The sequence below is a fragment of the Pocillopora verrucosa genome, chromosome 4, assembly GCF_036669915.1.
Source record: "Pocillopora verrucosa isolate sample1 chromosome 4, ASM3666991v2, whole genome shotgun sequence".
NCBI lineage: Eukaryota > Metazoa > Cnidaria > Anthozoa > Scleractinia > Pocilloporidae > Pocillopora > Pocillopora verrucosa.
In genome coordinates this window covers 30,086,600-30,105,598 of record NC_089315.1, presented here as the reverse complement: position 1 = coordinate 30,105,598, position 18,999 = coordinate 30,086,600, and the positions used below count along the sequence as shown (strand labels likewise).

Genomic DNA, 18,999 nt, shown 5'->3' with positions numbered 1-18,999 from the left:
ACACAATGGCCTCAATCTGGCGCTAAATTATGCTCGTACATTTGTCCTTGGACACTAAAAGCTCCTTGAAGCTCATAATTTACCTTGAGCTTCGCTCTCGGAAAAGTTTACTCTTAAAGGAACAGATGAGGACAAGTATACGAGCGCACTTTCGCATTAAATGCATGCTATTGTGTATTTAGTCTACATGAAAATCCCGAAATTTTGGCGTTAAGCACGCTAAGTATTGTTTGATGTTATTGATAGGGATCATTGTCTGGTCGCATAAAAGAGAAAGGAGTTCTCTCTGAAAGAGAGTCGAGAAAGTACGCCAAGCAAATGTTGGAAGGAGTATCTTTTCTACATTCAAAAGAAATTATTCATAGGGACATCAAAGGTGAAGTAGATGAATTCCTTGGTTGGCTATCATGCAAATAATTGTCTGAGATGCCAGTTTTTGTCTTTAAAATTTACCTCACACAATTCAAGTACCTAATGCAAAATAAAAGTTCAGGGAGAGATCATTCGGTAATGTCTGATACCGATATTAATCACTTTATCTGTGATAAACCTCGATCTATGTCAAATGACGTTGTGCGTTACCCGAAGTCTTCATTAATCTCTAATTGATTCATTCATATATTATTAGGATCCAACATCCTTCTAGATGAAGTTGAAAATGTTAAACTGGCAGACTTTGGACTATCGAAAATAATTCAGGTACAATTCTATGATATTTAGGATCCTTTCAATTAATTATATCCTCTGATGTGGATTGTGTTTGTAGCGGGTAAAACGGTTTACGGTCAATTTGCCACCACAAAACTCACCACCACTGAAAGTCAAATCGCCACCAGTGGCGATTTGACTTTTTCGTCTTGTGTAGCCTGTCGTGTGAAACTTGTTGATATCACGAATATTATGATCAGTTTGCGTAAAGCGAAACCAGAGTGATTTTCGCTAAGTGATATTCGCCCCTGTAATATTTTCGCCAATATTGAACCGCATGAAATTTTCATCAAATGAAAAGATTTAATAGTAAATTGCGACATTAACAGCACATTTTTATTAACATGTCTCAACAAGCGGTTCCCTTAGAAACTACCAAATGCTTTAAAGTCATTTAGCCAACGGAAGTTAACAAAGAAGAAAAATAAAAAACGAACAAAATAAAATCAAAATCGAATCTTAAAAACAAATAGAAGTTATAATAATTTAGGATATATTTTGGCTTTCACATACAACCACAAACACCCAATTCTCATAAGCCAGTCAAGATACTAAACCTAAAGAAAGCAATTTGAAGCGAATTCGAAGCGCATTTCGGGCAATCAGTGGAGCACTTGTTAACTCATCGATCGTTGCTACCGAACTGGGGAAATTTAACAGACAAAATTTTGTTTGGCATTTCGGGATCTACCTCTAGGGTGTGCTCCTAATACTCTTATGAACTCAAAGTTTGCCCTTCAGGGACTCCTACAGGACGCCAAGTCGCTTCCAACAAAATTTCACCCACACTCTCAGTTTCGCATTATCAGAACTAAAAAGTGAGTAAACTTTCAAAATCTAGGCTTTCATATGATATAATTTTCATTAGGTTTGAATACGAATTGTGTTTGTAAGGACAAAACTCGTTTTGAAGGTCACGTCGACATTCTTTGTGCCTTAAACAAAGAAAGGACGCCAAGTCTATTTCTGTAAACTTCGCTGTACTTGTGTGCGCTTTTTGTCGCAATATGCTGGTACCTCTCAGCTTTTATGTCATGTAAGTTTCATGCGATTTCATAAAAATTGGCGAAAATCACTTGACGAATATCACTCGGTGAAAATCACTCTGGTTTCGCTTTACGCAAACTGATCATAATCTTAGTGATATCAACAAGGTTTATTTCATTTACAGTTAACGTTCCATAATTAGGAGACCACACATGACTCCTGAGTCCCTTCCCTTTTCGCCATACAATTCAACATCTTAGCTTTCATTTAATGCTGGTAAGTTTCGTGCAACAGGCTACACGTAACGAAAAAGTCAAATCGCCACCGGTGGCGATTTGCTTTCAGTGGTGTATGGCGAGTTTGTTGTGGTGACGAATTGACCGGATACCGAGGAAAGCGTACTTCATTTTGTTGATTTTGCGGGAATAGGACTCTCACCAAATGCACACGAGCAATATCAGACATATCATTACAATACATTTACTTTCTTTTCTTGAAAAACGTACCAGCTGAAGGCGATAAACAGATATGAAAACTTGTGGATGGATTTTGTTACTGTGTCAAACCATGATGAGATCACACAAAGAGATTCTTCACAAATTTTTACACGCCACAAATAGGGCTTTGCTCTCTGTGAGCACGGTAGTGATTAACGGTATTTCATTGATATGACATTTCGTAGTGGAAAACTTGTTTGTTTACTCGCAATTCAGCGATTTCAAATGTTGCATATAATTCCTTGCAAACCCCGCCCTGAACGTCCGAAACTGTGTTTGAGTTTGACCTGTGGGGAGGCCTGTGGGGGAGTCATTGGTCTAGGGCAAAGTGATAAGGGCGCAGTTTGAAACAATTTAGCCAACCCCGCTCTTCTCGACTCTCGGCGAGAAAGACACTTTGGTTTGAAATTCAAATGTTTACCATCCCAAGGTCCATTACTTAAAAGGTGCTTGGTCTCTTTCATCCATACTCAGAAAATTGGGAGTAGAACCAATCTTCGATCCCATTGCGGCACCTTCCACTGGATGGCACCAGAAATAGTGAAGGGAGAGAAATACGGTAGAAAGGTAGACATTTGGTAAGTTTAACTGTCTCCATGATGAGTAAAACAAACACCGAAAAAGATAGAGACAGACACAGAGAGAGAGAGCGCTGCAAGGGGATAAGGTGGGAATGCTGCGAAGTTAGCTGTCTAACTACTTGTGAAAGACCTGCTCCTTCGTGTTCCTCCTATTCCGCCGATGACTGTTTTTACATCGAGACTATTAGTCCTTTCCCTGGATCTGATTTCATGAAAGATAGGGTCAATTTTCATGAGAGTATGACGATTAAAATTGATCTAAATAATTGTTTAAGATGCATTTCTGGTCCCAAAGAGATGGTTTCTTTCTTTCCTATAAAGGAGTGTAGGTTGTACAGTTGTGGAAATGTTGACGGGAAAACCTCCGCTGGGTGACCTCGAACCAGCAGCGGCCGTATTCCGTATTGGATCTGGGCCGACGGAACCAAACTTGCCGGAGCATACATCAAAAGCTATGAAAGATCTTATTACTGCTGCTTTGACATGGTTTGTATGGTCAAAACGTATATGGAAATGTTAGAGGTAGTAAGGATGAACAATTCATACTTGCTTCAATTGTAGGAACCCTGAGGAACGACCATGGTCGGAAGAGTTGCTGGATAATTTTTTTCCAAGGCGCTGTTCGGATTCTTTTTGGGGTAAGCATCTAATGAAGCATTCACTTTTTAAAAAAAAATACAATTGGTATTTGACTTCTTGTTAGTGAGCTAAAGCGATGCAATTAGCCAGTAGAAAAAGTGTAGCTTGTTGTACATTCAGAAACCCAACAAGTGAACACATTCACAACTTTCCTTGTAGCCAATCATTTTGGAGAGTGGCAATTAGGCAAATATATTGGAGCCGGACCTTTTAGCGAGGTACGTTAACTTATATTGTAAGCGAGGATTTGACGTTAAAGTAAATACATTCCAGAAATAACATGATTGCACTAGGCATTTTGTGAGACTTGACAAACTATAATCTTTGGTTAAAATGCGCTGCTCATTGAAACTGAGTAATCTGAAAGAGTAGCCCCATTGTTCAATTAACACTAAGCTCGGGTTAGTTCTAACTTAGCGGAGGTTGGAATCACGGTCTCTAGATTACAGAGTTACAAGGCTACTGTGTTTCTTATCCTTCAACATTATTGCAACGCGTGGAACAAAATGTTAACGATCAGCTTGTTGTTTGCTTGTTCCCTTTTAAATGTTCTCTGTTACGAATGAATGAAAAACAAATATTTCTCTTCTTCTGTGACGACCACAAAACATTCTCTCATCTTGAGTACATTTTAAACGGAGACTTACCGTGGTCGACGTAAGGTTTAAATATTGGGGAATAACGCCGGTTGCCCTATAGCAGGCAGCACCGGTGGGCAATATGAAGTGGATCCTGTGTTCTGATTGGCTACCCACGCGGGCAAGACGAGCCCATCTTACGCTTTCCCGCTTTGAAACCGCGCAAGAAAAGAAAAATCGCGTGGAGCGGACTAACAAATTGGGAAATTTTTTGATAATTTTAGCCATGGAGTTTTAAAAGCGGTAGAAGACAGTCAAAACGAAAAAGGCATGAACGAGTTTCGTGAGTTTATTGTGCCATAAAAACCGTAGCTCGAAATTGGATAAGTCATTCTTGGTTCTCTTAAAATTAAAGCGAAAGCTTTTTGCCATACAATAAATCCTGTATTGACCAAGTCTGTTCGGTCAAGATGGCTGGATTTTAACCTCGTTCTTTTTTTTTTTGTGCGTTTTTATAGACCTCTACTTAGTCTCGGTCTGTAAAAATGCAAAAAAAGAACTTGTCCAATATCCAGCCTTAACCTCACGCTTGGGCAATAACGCATCTATACCGTATTTCCTCGAACAAGCGCCCGGATACTTATCTAAAATTTCGGCTGAAAGGGAGGTGATCATCAAGTTTTTCCTTTCAAAGAAGTGTAACTTTATTTTGGCCACATCCTTAATAGACGTAGACGTGAAGTCAATATTTACATCTTTCGTTTGTGTTCACAAATGGGGAAAGACTTTTTTCTTGAATAGATGACAAGGAAGAGGCCAAGAGGTATGACTACAATGTAATTGGAAATTACAAAGTGAAGCATGTGCATGGCTCTTAGAGTTTAAAGCTTGTTGGCCGCATTCTGATTGACTTATAATTCCTTACCAACTGCTTTCTTCAAATGCATCCCAATAACTCAATGAACATAGAAATTACAGGTCCTCGAAGGCTAGAGAATGGTTTAGTTATGCCTGGAAAGTTTCCAATCAGCGCGCTAGTTGAGGTCAATGCAATCAAAAAAACCACGAGAACCAGAAGAACCAAGAGAACCAGAAGAAGCACGAGAACCAGAAGAACCACGAGAACCAGAAGAACCACGAGGACCAGAAGAACCACGAGAACCAGAAGAACCACGAGAACCAGAAGAACCAAGAGAACCAGAAGAACCAAGGGAACCAGAAGAACAACGAGAACCAGAAGAACCACAAGAACCACAAGAACCACAAGAACCACAAGAACCAAGAGAACCAGAAGAACCAGAGAACCAGATGAACCAAGAGAACCAGAAGAACCAAGAGAACCAGAAGAACCAAGAGAACCAGAAGAACCAAGAGAACCAGAAGAACCAGAAGAACCAAGAGAACCAGAAGAACCAAGAGAACCAGAAGAACCAAGAGAACCAGAAAAACCACGAGAGCCAGAAGAACCACGAGAACCAGAAGAACCACGAGAACCAGAAGAACCACGAGAACCAGAAGAACCACGAGAACCAGAAGAGCCACGATAACCAGAAGAACCACGATAACCAGAAGAACCACGATAACCACGAGAACCAGAAGAACCACGAGAACCAAAAGAACCAAGAGAACCACAACAACCACGAGGACCACGAGAACCACGAGAACCACGAGAACCACGAGAACCACGAGAACCACGAGAACCACGAGAACCACGAGTACCACGAGAACCATGAGAACCCCGAGAATCAGAGAACTACCGTGAACCACACAATTACCGTTACTCACTGTTATATTAATGCGAAGTCCAATAGTAAGCGACTCATGACGTCAGCTGTGGCTATTACACCGGAGATCAGCCAAATGAATCGGCAATCCCCGAATAACAATCGTAGAGTGAGTTGGCGCTAACTCCTAAGATGGAAAATTGTGTTTTTGAGTACAAAAAACAACAATGGTCGTTATTTTCAATTTGCAAAATTCTCACGTATTGACTTTGTCCTTACCGACGGAAGAAGTCTTTCAGGTAAACGGCCAAAATGGGCTAGTGGCAAATCTTCTAGGTGTCGATTTTTGTTCTCAGCCGAGAGAAATGCTGTCACCAAAGCCACTGAATACGTAATTTTCGGATTTTCTTTTAGTATATTGGTTTTCTTCCCCTTCGAGGTAAGTTTGAACCTCTCTGTCTGTCGGTGATACGGATTTTTAGTGTTTTAGCCGCCACAATTCGAGAAAGCTCCGATAAACAACTTGAATCGCGACGGCTTTGCCGTTTATTCATCAAACTGACCGAGAGGCGCCAAAAGCGAGTGACGTGTCACCAGCTGATTGGCTATATCAACAAACGTAAAAAAAATACGATATTTTTTCACGTGTGTTGTTACGGCTTTTCTCAGGGCCAGAAATCCCTGTAAAACACAGCAGTTTATGTGATAAAGCATGTTTCTCGCTGAGAGGTTCACTCATAAATGTTCGCTCAGAAAGAGATCTTAGGGTTCGGACCGACCCGTTCCGAAAACGTTCAACATCTTTTTAGTGTGGGTCTACCGCGAATGAGGTGTGCATATTTTGTACGCGTTTTGAGTGTATTATACGCAGTGTCTGTACTGATTTTGAACCACGAAAGCTTCTCTTTGTCCGCCATTACTCCTGTTCATTAGTCAAAATATCGCGCATGCGTTAGAGTCAAAGGGTTGCGCAAGTGCGATGAGGACTTGACTACGATTTGCGACCGAACGAAAAAAGAGAGGAAGCCGGAATTTCAACTCAGGCGTTTCCTTTGGAAGGCCCGAGTAATGAAGGGCTGGAAAATAAACTAACGAGCTCCGCTTTTAGGCTTGGCTAAATCTATATATTATTTGATGGAATATAACACAAAACAAAACTTGAAGGATTCGACGCAAATTTAAAGCTATTCCTTCTAAGATGGTTGATTTTATTTCTGAAAACTGCAACAATAAACGATTTAATCAGGGCGATTTTTTCAGGTGTATGAGTGTAATTTTCCAAGGAAAAACTATGGAGGCTTGTATGCTGTAAAAATAGTCAAGATAGAGCCTCAATACACTAAATCGCGAAAGGTTAGTCTTGTACCTTTTGATGTAAATGTTTTCTTTTAAGAAAAGGTCAGATTTTTAGCTGTATGGTTTACTGCTGCATCAAAAAAATCTGTCTATTAATTAAAATAATCCTCTCTTCAGGTACACGAAGAATTAATTTATCTTTACTTTTTTGAAATTCCAGGAGTTGAAGCTTCTCACAAATGAAATCAGTATTTTGAAAGAAATCAGACACGACCGTGTTGTGGCCTATTATGGAAGCGCAGAAAAAGACAATTGTCTCCATCTATTTATGGAATTGATAACAGGGGTAAGTTTAAAGAAGAGCAGTATTTATTGCCTCTGAAGTTTCGGTTTAACTCGTCTTCATGGCTCATAACTCTGAATTCATGTTGCATTATCCAACGATCCAGTATTAGTATATACTAAAACAGTGAATAGCGTTGAAGGCAAGCTCTGATCGGCTGCTCAAACTCAGAATATACTTTGCTATTTAGCTGAGAGCAACTCTCGCAGGATTTGCGCCCGAAAATATTATAATCGTTACCAGAATCAATGAGTTGAATTATCTTCTTGTGCTATCTGATATTATCTCACCGTTTCAGTTTATATTAATAGAATATAAATTGCCAATAATCTCCTGAATATACTAAAGCAACTGTTTGCCTCTGTGTCTATGGCTAGCGGCCCTGTAAATATCCACCACCAGCCACCTCCATTTTGATGAATAGTTGTGAATTGTAATCCATGAAATATTTTTGCTCGAGCGCGTTTGGTCTCCAAACGTTGTTACTTGATACGCCCCACCGAAAACAAAGGGAAATCGGATAATATTCTTTAAGTGAGTCCCTAAGGTCGGCGTTAAGAATAAAATTCAAGATAAGACAGTGTTTTGGTGTTTTTACAGAGAAGGGACATATTTGTTTGTTTATGAAGTCGTACCAGCGAACACTGAAACGTGAACATCCCAGTCAGTGAAAGGTAAACTTTTCGTGAACATTTAGTCCTCCGCGCTGCAAAAATATTACATAGGATGATAAACACAATGGCCTCCATCTGGCGCGAAATTATGCTCGTAAATTTGTCCTGGGACACTAAAAGTTCCTGGAACCTCACAGTTTACCTTGAGCTTCGCTCTCAGAAAAGTTTACTCTTAAAGGAACAGATGAGGACAAGTATACGAGCACAATTTTGAACTAAATGCGTGCTATTGTTTATTTAATCTACAAGAAAAAATACCGAAATTTTGGCGTTAAGCACGCTAAGTATTGTTTGATGTTATTGATAGGGATCATTGTCTGATCGCATAAAAGAGAAAGGAGTTCTCTCTGAAAGAGAGTCGAGAAAGTACGCCAAGCAAATGTTGGAAGGAGTATCTTTTCTACATTCAAAAGAAATTATTCATAGGGACATCAAAGGTGAAGTAGAAGAATTCATTGGTTAGCTAACACGCAAATAATTGTCTGAGATGCCAGTTTTTGTCTTCATCCTCATATGTGGTCTTTATTCGCAATCGTCTTTCAAATTTACCTCACACAATTCAAGTACTTAATGCACAATAAAAGTTAAGGGAGAGATCATTCGGTGATGTCTGATACCGATATTAATCACTTTAGCTGGGGTAAACCCCGCCCTATGTCAAATGTATGTTGTGCATTACCTGAAGTCTTCAGATTCATTCATATATTATTAGGATCCAACGTCCTCTTAGATGAAGATGGAAATGTTAAACTGAAAAACTTCGGACTATCGAAAATAATTCAGGTACAATTCTATGATATTTAGGATCATTTCAATTAATTATATCCTCAGATGCGGATTGTGTTTGTAGCGGGCAGAACGGTTTACGGTCAATTCACCACCACAAAACTCGCCACCACTTAAAGTCAAATCACCACCGGTGGCGATTTGACTTTTTCGTCATGTGTAGCCTGTCGTGTAAAACTCACAGTAAATGAAAAAAACTTTTGAAATCACGAACATTTTTATCAGTTTGCATAAAGGGAAACCAGAGTGATATCGCCGAATGATTTTCGCCGATGTCTATGAACCGCATGAAAGTTACATCAAATGAAAAGATTTAGTAGTAAATTGCGACATTAACAACACATTTTTATCAACATGTCTTAACAAACGATTACTTTAGAAACCACCAAATGCTAAAAAGTCAATTAGCCAACGGAAGTTAACAAAGAAGAAAAATAAAAAATGAACAAAATAAAATCAAAATCGAATCTTAAAAACAAAAAGAAGTTATAATAATTTAGGATCTATTTTGGCTTTCACATACAACTACAAACACCCAATTTGTATAAGCCAGTCAAGATACTAAACCTAAATAAAGCAATTTAAAGCGAATTCGAAGCGCATTTCGGGCAATCAGTTGAGCACTTGTTTACTAATCGATCGTCGCTACAGAATTGGGAAAATTTAACAGCCAAAATTTTGTGTGGCATTTCGGGATCTACCTTCAGGGTGTGCTTCCTAATCAAAAAGTCAGTTTTTAGAAATCCAGAGAAAGACTTAACGATTTTACTTCTTTCTGCAACGATATTGATCGAGAGATTCGAATGCGGCCGTCGGAAAACATCGCTGATAAGATACTACCTAATACTCTTATGAACTCAAAGTTTGCCCTTCAGGGACTCCTACAGGACGCCAAGTCGCTTCCAACAAAATCTCGCCCACACTCTCAATTTATCATCATCAAAACTAAAAAGTAAATAAAGTATCAACATTTAGGCTTTCATATGATATAATTTCATTAGGTTTGAATACGAATTGTGTTTGTAAGGACAAAACTCGTGTTAAAGGTCACGTCGACATTCTTTGTACTTTGAACAAAGAAAGAAAAGACGCCAAGTCTGTTTCTGTAAACTTCGCTGTATTTGTGCGCGCTCTTTGTCGCAGTATACTACTACTTCTTAGCCTTTATTTGATGTAAGTTTCATACGATTTTATAAACATTGGCAAAAATCACTTGGCGAATATCACTCGGTGAAAATTACTCTGGTTTCGCTTTACGCAAACTGATCATAGTCTTAGTGATCTCAAAAAGTTTTATTTCATGGACGGTTAACGTTCCATAATTGAGAGGCTACACATAACTTCTGAATCCCTCCCCTTTTCGCCATACAATACAACATCTTAGCTTTCATTTAATGTAACTTTCGTACGACAGACTACACATAACGAAAAAGTCAAATCGCCGCCGGTGGCGATTTGACTTTCAGTGGTGCATGGCGATTTTTGTGCTAGCGAGTTTGTTTTAGTGGTGAATTGACTGGATACCGTCAGAACGCGCACTTCATTTGGTTGATCTTATTACTGTGAAAAACCATGATACGATCACATGAAGAGATTCTTGGCAAATTTAACACGCCACAAATAGGGCTTTGCTCTCTGTGGTATTTCATTGATTTTACATTTGGAGATGGAAAACTTGTTTGTTTACTCGAAATTCAGCGATTTCAAATGTTGCATATAATTCCTTGCAAACCCCACCCTGAACGTCCGAGACTGTCTTTGATTTTGACCTGTGAGGTCATTGGTCTAGGGCGACTTGGTAAGAGCATACTTTGAAACAAATTAGCCAACCCCGCTCCTCTCAACTCTCGGCGAGAAAGATACTTTGGTGTGAAATTCAAATGTTTACCCTCCCAAGCTCAATTTCTTAAAAGATTCTTGGTCTCTTTCATTCATACCCAGAAAATTGGGAGTGACACCAATCTTTTATCCTATTGCGGCACTCCCTTCTGGATGGCACCAGAAATAATCAGGGGAGAAGGATACGGTAGAAAGGTAGACATTTGGTAAGTTTAACTGACTTCATGATGAGTAGAACACACAGAGAAAGATAAAGAGAGACAGACACAGAGAGAGAGAGAGTGCTGCAAGGGAATAAGTGGGAATGCTATGAAGTTAGCCGTCTAACTACTTGTGATAGACCTGCTCCTTCGCGTTCCTCCTTTTCCGCCGATGACTGTTTTTACGTCGAGACTATCAGTCCTTTCCCTGGATCTAATTTCATGAAAGAGGGGTCAATTTTCATGAGAGTATGACGATTAGAGTTGATTTAAATCATTGTTTAAGATGCATTTCTGTTCTCAAAGAGATGGTTTCTTTCTTTCCTATGAAGGAGTGTAGGATGTACAGTTGTGGAAATGTTGACGGGAAGACCTCCGTTGGGTGACCTCGAACCAGCAGCGGCCATGTTCCGTATTGGATCTAGTCCAACGGTACCAAAGTTGCCGGAGGATACATCAAAATCTATGAAAGATCTTATCACTGCTGCTTTGACATGGTTTGTATGGTTAAATGGTATATGGAAATGTTACAAGTAGTAAGGATGAACTATTCATACTTGCTTCAATTGCAGGAACCCTAAGGATAGACCATGGTCGAACGATTTGCTGGATAAATTTTTTGAAAGCGCCGTTCGCAATCCTTTTGGGGTAAGCAGCTGATGAAGCATTTACTTTTTTAAAAAAAAGTATGAAATTGGTATTTGACTTCTCGTCAGTGGGCTAACATGATCCAATTAGCCAATAGAGAAAGCATAGCTGGGTGAGAGTATGGTACTCGTAGCCCGGAAGCTCCGTGTTCGAGACACGCTTTCACAGCTGTCTGAATTTTCTTTTTAATTGTTCCAAGCTCAACAGTTCCACTATGCTTGTAAATAGCCAACTGGTTGGCCTTCTGCCACATGGTGTTTTTAAAAAGCAAGCATTCATCACCTAGTTACACAGGCCACATATTAATTTTTTTTTATAGAGTTGGTATTGTGTCATCCACACCACGTTTTCATTTAATATTTGGAAATTCTATCCTTCATTTCCTCTTCATTCGTTCGTTTTTATCAATTTATTTTCATTCTTCAATTGTCATTCATATCTTTTCATTCATTATTTATCTATTTATTTATTTATCTGTCTAAATTTTCCTTTTTTGACGAAAAGTAATTAAAAGGAAAGTTAGCTCTTCTATGACTTCTGTACTTTGAACTTTAGAATGGTTGTACTTAAATCGCAGCGCTAAGGGCTCCTTTTGTTATTTCGACAGGGCTTCTCAGATGTTCCAATCAAAGACTGATCCATGTGTCTATGAAATGTAATCAACGTAAACCAAAACGAATGTAGTTTTATAAGAGTTCTTTGCAACTATGCATGATGGAACTCTTGTTAATGTAATGATGGAATTTAAAGATGGGAGGGTTTTGGTGAATTTCCTCCTACTTAGCCTATGGCCATTTCTTGTACTTATAAATGATTTAGATGTTGATAATTTAGCTAATGTTTGGAATTACGTTGATGAGACGACCGTATCTGAAGTCGTTACCAAGGGCAACCGAAGTTGTGCCCAGGAGATCGCGCATATAGGTTGCGTATAAGGTTGCGGAGTGGTCTACGCAGAATAGAGTCCAACTCAATAGCGAGAAATGTAAGGAGCTCAGGATATCTTTTGTAAAGGATGAGTCCCAGTTGGCGTCTGTTGTAGTAGATGGAAATGAACTAGAGAGGGTGTCTAGTGCTTAACTACTAGGTCTGACCATTACGAGCAACTTTACATGGAACGAGCATATAGGTGACGTAATCAAAAAAAGCTTCAAAGTGTCTGTATGTTTTAGTGCAGTCAAAAAGATCAAGAGTTCCTCGGCAGGATATGTCCACTTTTTACACTGCTTGTATACGCTCTGTTCTTACGTATGCGGCACCCGTCTTTTTTCATGCCCTGCTAAAGTACCTAAAAGACGAGCTGGTGCGAGTTGAAAAGTGGACAATGTCTATAATAAGCCCAGGACAGCCCTACCAGGAGGCTATCGAACTGGTGAACATTGTCCCTAATATAGATTATTGTGGACCGTCACGTTATGCTCTGAGGCGCAACAAGCGCTTCATCGTACCTAAATGCAAGACTTTTTTATCGTTTTAGGAATATTTTTACTACTAGATTTTGTATTGATTATATATACACGTAGATTTTTAGTCTTTTTTTATATACTATTTTGGATCAATATCAGTATATAGGCCGAACACGCTATGTAACAGAGCTACTTAATTTTTACGATAAAACGGCTTATGTAAATCAGTACCATTAAACAACCATTATGTAATTAAGGTCAAATAAATGATGGCCTTATGTAATAAATGTTTTTAAACTGTACGACTTTAAAGCTGTCGTAAAACGCAAATGTTAAATGTTAGTAGAAAGCGACCGTTAAATGTTCGTAAAACGTGACTGTTAAGTGTTCGTGAAATGCGACCGTTAAATATTCGTTAAATGCGCCCGTTAAATGTTCGTAAAATGCTACTGTTAAATGTTCGTAAATCGCGACTGGTAGATGTCCGTAAAATGCGACTATTTAAGTTGCGAAATATATACACTTCTATAGGAAGTCTGTGTTTCAATTTTTCCGTGGTACAGTGCTCGATATGTAGAAGTAGAGCACGATATATATTAAGATGGGGAAAAAAACAAAGAAACTATACTTTCATCCGTACAAGCCTGTTACGTGATAAAGTTTTGTCTGACCAGCGCTTAGGCGCGAAACTCAGAGTAACAGAGAATCGATGCGTCCTCTTTGATTCTTTCACTTATATATACCCAGCTCTGCTACCACAGCATTGAGCACTCTATGCCAAGGTAGACTCTACTCCACATTTATATATTTATTTATTTATTTATTTATATATTTATTATATACATACCGAGATAAACGAACCAAAATGCATCAAGATAAAAATAGTCTCTTCGTGCTAGAGAAGCCAGCTGATTGACCACAATTTTTTTCACTATCTTCGCCAGTGAACAAAACCGTGTCGCTCGCTCACCGCTCCTCTTGACTGACAAATAGCACATTTATAAGAGCTTAGGCGTATTTTTTCTCTAGAAAGATGGCTTCAAACCAGACTAACCGTTTTCAGAGCCTAGATTCATCAGTAGAAGAGTTCATAGACGGACAGGAAAGTGAAAACATCAAGAAAAAGACCAAACACGATGTTGCTCTGTTCAACGAATTTCTTGTTTTGAAAGGCGAGTTGAGACAAATGGACGAATTGACTCTTCAAGAGCTGAAGTCTCGGGTTTTCACCTCTGCATTTTAAATTTTGAACTTCCGTAGAACTATCTCGACATATTTTCAGGATGTCTTTTTTTTATTCTAACTAGTTCTACCTTTTAACGGGACTTTTGCTCGAATCCTTTGGAATTAACAATGAAAAACTTTAAAGAAATGTTTGTGTTTGTCATTCCCAGGATCTGTGCGCTGATTGACAGTTTTGACAAACTATGGTGAGTAAATTTGTTAATCACCTCTTCCAAAGAACGAGCACCGAATGGAAAAAAAAAGAGAACTTTGTGATTAATTACTAGTTATAGTTTCTTATTTAGATTTTTCAAATGTACGGCGTGGTAAGCGAAACAATTCAAATAATCAAATTTCGATTTTAATATAAAAATCAAATTTCCCTTCTCTTATTTTAAAAACTACTGTCTTCAATTTCAATTTTTTTTTTTAAATTTTCTTTGATGGCCTCAGTTTTAGAAGTATAAGTTTCATTTCCAGTGATGAGTTCGCCAGAGCGGAACGCGACGTATAACTGAGCCTTTAAAGCCGTGCATTCGTAATAATATAAAGATGATTCATTGCCATATGGAATAGGAGATGACCTGATAAGATCTTAAATGTAAACGTTAGGACTGATAGACTTCAACTTTCTTGCGAGTCTCAGCACCTCATTTCACGGGCTTCCTGTCACGCCACTCAGATTAGCCGTGGAATATGACAACATGGCTGTCGTAGAATGGCTTTGCTTTCACGGGGCAAACGTCAACAACAGAGAAGCCGTATGGAGCACGAAATCAGATGAAATCACTTCCGGTTCGTTTATTTCTAGCACGTGCTCAGTCCCCTGTATGACGCCTCTGCATTTTTCCCAATCTGCCGCGTGTGTTAAGATTCTTTTGGAGAATGGGGCCGACATGTCTGCGCAAGACTGCATAGGAAAGACACCTGTGGCCATGGCAACACTATACGGCCGTTTTGACGTATTGGAAGCACTCTGTTGTCACGGAGCGCCTTTAAATTTGGCGAGCTGTTGGGGAGCGACACCGCTGATTTATGCTCAGTACGGGCGCAGTAAGACGGAACGAGTGTCAGCCACGGAGATTTTATGTCGGTTTGGCGCTGATGTCGATTTGCAAGACAGAAATGGACGAACCGCCTTGCATCTGGCCAAAGATGTGGAGTGCGTTTGTCTGATTCTTGCTTATCATGGAGACCCTAGTATTGAGACGGTCTTTGGAAAAACAGCCCTTGTCACAGCCGCTGAGAGTCAACGCTTGGACATTTGCCGCATGTTATGTGACGCACAAGCTGTGGTTAGCCTTGGAGCCTTGGGTCGGGGGTCAACTCTGTTTTGTGCCATATCACGTGATTATCAGGCCTGGCTCATGGAATGTTCTCGAAATGTCAGACAACTGAGCCATCTTTGTCGCTGTGTGATACGTAACCAACTCAAATTGAATTATAAAAATATTTTTCAGGGAGTTAGACGGCTTCCCTTGCCTACACCCCTTGAAACTTATGTTTCTTTAATTATGAAGGACCAAAGTTTGAAATGATAAATTCATAATATTTTGTTTATTCCTTTTCCATATATTTTCAAATCGTGGTCAGCAGTGATCTTTAACGGTCTCTTTCTGTAACGTGGGATATAAATTAGTACCGGCGAAAATTTTTGGGCGAGTCGATTTCGACAAAAAGAGAAGCCACACGACCAGGATCTAAACAGTAATTTTCTCCTGTAGCTACCATACAGTCCTTGTATAACTGAGTTGAGAGACTATCTGATGCTGATTGTTGTCCTTCTTTTCGGGATCCGTCTGCATGATTGTATGAGTTGATATCGTAAGCAGTTGATATTGTAAGAAGGCGCCGTTATTTCAAGACTATCTTTTAAGCTCCAAAAAGTTACTGCGTGTACACAAGTAGGAAGCTTACTTGGGACTTGGAATGCTTTGTGCGAAACACTTGATTTATCAGGGATATTTGAACATTGCTGTTATCAAAAAGAAATCATACGTAAAAACAGTTGCAATCGTGTGGGGCTAATAAATAAGAAGTAATGATAGTTAAAGTCTCTGTTCCATCGCTAAAAAGTTATTTATCATCCGGTTAACAAACATCAAAACAAACTTCGCTGTCTCTCTCAGGGTCTTCACATTAAGTTTGTGGTTGTGCCCAGTCCGTGCTTTTTGCTTTGATTCCATTTCTGACTTTTCATCATACACTGTTCAAGCCTTTCGTTTCAACAACTGACAGCAGATACATTCTTGCATTCTAATTGAAGTTCTTACAGCTTCTTGGTCTCAACCGAGTGGCTCACGATAACCGCAAGAAGCTATGGTGGGCGGTATTGTTATCCTGAGTTATAACTTTCAGCCAGGAATCTGGGAGAAATCGTGCTGTTTCTCTGAGTTACGTTCCTATCCCATCAATGGTTGAAAGAAGATGAAGGTACCTAAGATTATGCGACATTTCTGCAGTCGACAATCGAAATGTGTTTACATATGCAACATGTCAAACAAATCATCCACGGTACAGTTACTAGAGTAATTCGGTTAAAGAAGAGTAGTCCTCTAGATCAATATCTCCCCTTCAAATAAACGAACCTGTCATTTTCCACCGTACCAGACGGTATGAGAGGGGGAGAGCTAGCATCACTTACTAAAAAGGATCCTTTTCGGCGACTGGACATCAGGTTACGGTAGCTAAGCATTAACTTCGAATTGACCGTGCACGGTCCGTGACAGTTAGTTTGTTATGATGAGCGGTTCCCTGTGAATTTATTTGGTTTACATCTCTCAGTGTTGGCGTGCGTAACCCGAGAACATCTAGCTTACAAAGTTCTTCATAATCAACTCTCGACGTTTATGTGAGGAGCATACTGATGGTGTCGATATCTTTACCAGGCGAAGTGATAGTCCAGCCCAACTTTGTGTAACTTACTACAGGGTCCCATTCTCTTCCCACACGCTGAGGTTCGGTGGTGCTGATTCTGGGGCATTCACTGTTTCCTAGGATGATGTGCACAGGTAGACAGGGTCTCCCGTCGTTTTCATCCATGGTCACACCCTTTACGAGCTCCTTGTAGCGAGGGTTATCTATCATGAGGTGCGGTTCTTCTACTTTAGTGACTTCTGCTTCCATCTCAAAGTTTCCCTTCACTGAACTAAGTTTGACCCGATAAACTTCCATCACCCGACTGCTCGCGCCCAGCATCATCTCAATCTTGCGCAACCCAGAATGATGAGGTTTTGCACCAATTCTCTCAAGTAGAGCTGCAGAAGCGTACGAACTTCCTGCGCCAGAATCTAGAAGGGCACGACATTTTATTCCTGCAACTTCCACGACAACCACCGGGTATACCACAGGACCATCGCCAATTTGCGTAGCTGTCATCGAGTTGCCTGCGTTTCCTCTGTCACAGATGGAGGTGTTCTTCTTTTGCAAAACAAACACGTTTTTCTGCTCTTGCATTCCATCGCCCTGTGATCATCTCCGGGACAGTTAAAGCAGAGGCGTTTTCTCAAGAAAATCTTCCTTCTTTCGCTTGGATCGGCAACTTTAGTGCATTCGTGCGGCTTGTGATCAGTGCTGTCGCAGTAAACGGCATAGGGTAAAATATGGACTGGACTATTTTTGGACCATTTTTTGGACCATTTTATAGGGGGGGAAGCACACCATTAGTTCTCAGGGAGGGGTGGGATGCAGTCTATTAGTACTAAGAGAGGGGTGGGAGGCAGAGTGTTATTACTCGGGGAGGGGTGAGAGACGGACTATTACGACTACTACGCAGGGAGGGGTGGGAGGTGGTTGTAATAGTAAACACTACTGGTTAATGGAGCTTTTACTCGATCGTACAAATGATTTTAATTGGTTTTTCCACTGACTTTTTGTATGTCAGACTTTTAGCGCTGGGCCGCGGTGTTTCTTAATTTTTTTTGTCATGCGAAAGCGAAACTGCATCGTAAACACTGAACTTTAATTGCTATTACGGACTATTGCGACTACTACGCAGGGAGGGGTGGGAGGTGGTTGTAATAGTAAACACTACTGGTTAATGGAGCTTTTACTCGATCGTACAAATGATTTTAATTGGTTTTTCCACTGACTTTTTGTATGTCAGACTTTTAGCGCTGGGCCGCGGTGTTTCTTAATTTTTTTTGTCATGCGAAAGCGAAACTGCATCGTAAACACTGGACTTTAATTTTTATCCAAAATATCGCGTTTACGATCCTCCACTGTTAAGTTATGCGCCTTTTGCATCAACTAGTGCACCATCAGTTCCCCCTGTGTATGCAGTATGTAATTACTAAATTTATCTATCTTCCTTCTGTCATCGATCTTATCAAACGAGATCACGGAATTTCCGGTCCTTAGCCCTTAACCTGGCAGGATATAAAATTCACAAGCAATTTCAAAGTTTATACCTTTATTATATAAAATCATCAGCGAACGATTTCGAAGAGGAGTCCATGTTCCCGAATCGACCAAAAACACTGCTGTACTTGCAAAATGGGAAAGCGCAAATATCGATTTCATCTGTTTCGCAAACAAAGGAGTTAATCACAGACACCGGAAATCGCGACCAAGTATTCCTTGCGACTCTCCTAGGTTTGTTTTCCAATTTGCCTGCGCCGCTGCCGATCACTTCTTGCGTAAAAACCCACGAAACCTTCGAAGTGGAACTATGGTGACTACTGTTGCTTTCCGATATTTTCCGTCGGCAAGAAGTCCAGTGTTTACGTAGCAGTTTCGCTTTCGCATGACAAAAAAATTAAGAAACGCCCCGGCCCAGCGCTAAAATTTTGACATACAAAACGTCTGCCGAAAAGCCGATTAAAATAGTTTGTGCGATCGAATAAAAGTTCCATTAACCAGTAGTGTTTA

The 18,999-nt window shown here is 39.9% G+C and overlaps 2 protein-coding genes across 4 annotated transcripts in view; both read left to right on the top strand.

Moving 5' to 3' along the window:
- LOC136280471 (uncharacterized) overlaps positions 1-13,647 on the top strand; it is a 29,166-nt gene extending 15,519 nt beyond the window's left edge. For 2 of the 3 annotated variants that reach the window (XM_066165724.1, XM_066165725.1), the window contains exons 10-23: positions 247-376; positions 629-699; positions 2,667-2,770; positions 3,095-3,259; positions 3,335-3,411; positions 3,572-3,630; positions 6,975-7,067; positions 7,231-7,356; positions 8,335-8,464; positions 8,740-8,810; positions 10,755-10,858; positions 11,185-11,349; positions 11,425-11,500; positions 12,108-13,647. In XM_066165724.1, coding sequence (XP_066021821.1) covers positions 247-376; positions 629-699; positions 2,667-2,770; positions 3,095-3,259; positions 3,335-3,411; positions 3,572-3,630; positions 6,975-7,067; positions 7,231-7,356; positions 8,335-8,464; positions 8,740-8,810; positions 10,755-10,858; positions 11,185-11,349; positions 11,425-11,500; positions 12,108-12,137 — 1,401 coding nt within the window. In that variant the 3' untranslated portion in view covers positions 12,138-13,647. The remainder of the gene's footprint in view (positions 1-246; positions 377-628; positions 700-2,666; positions 2,771-3,094; positions 3,260-3,334; positions 3,412-3,571; positions 3,631-6,974; positions 7,068-7,230; positions 7,357-8,334; positions 8,465-8,739; positions 8,811-10,754; positions 10,859-11,184; positions 11,350-11,424; positions 11,501-12,107) is intronic. The other variant, XM_066165726.1, reaches the window with a different exon arrangement.
- Positions 13,648-13,939: 292 nt separating this feature from the next.
- LOC136280419 (poly [ADP-ribose] polymerase tankyrase-2-like) lies at positions 13,940-15,842 on the top strand. Its single transcript, XM_066165451.1, has 2 exons — positions 13,940-14,078; positions 14,743-15,842. The coding sequence occupies exons 1-2, from the start codon at positions 13,940-13,942 to the stop codon at positions 15,666-15,668; spliced, it is 1,065 nt and encodes a 354-aa protein (XP_066021548.1). The 3' UTR covers positions 15,669-15,842.
- The last annotated feature ends 3,157 nt before the right edge of the window (positions 15,843-18,999 follow it).

Bases quoted from the DNA above. Each gene is read 5' to 3' on its own strand.
- LOC136280419 (XM_066165451.1), top strand. From the start codon at position 13,940: ATGGCTTCAAACCAGACTAACCGTTTTCAGAGCCTAGATTCATCAGTA. The intron at 14,079-14,742 runs GCGAGTTGAGAC...TGTAAACGTTAG, and splicing joins CGAATTTCTTGTTTTGAAAG to GACTGATAGACTTCAACTTT.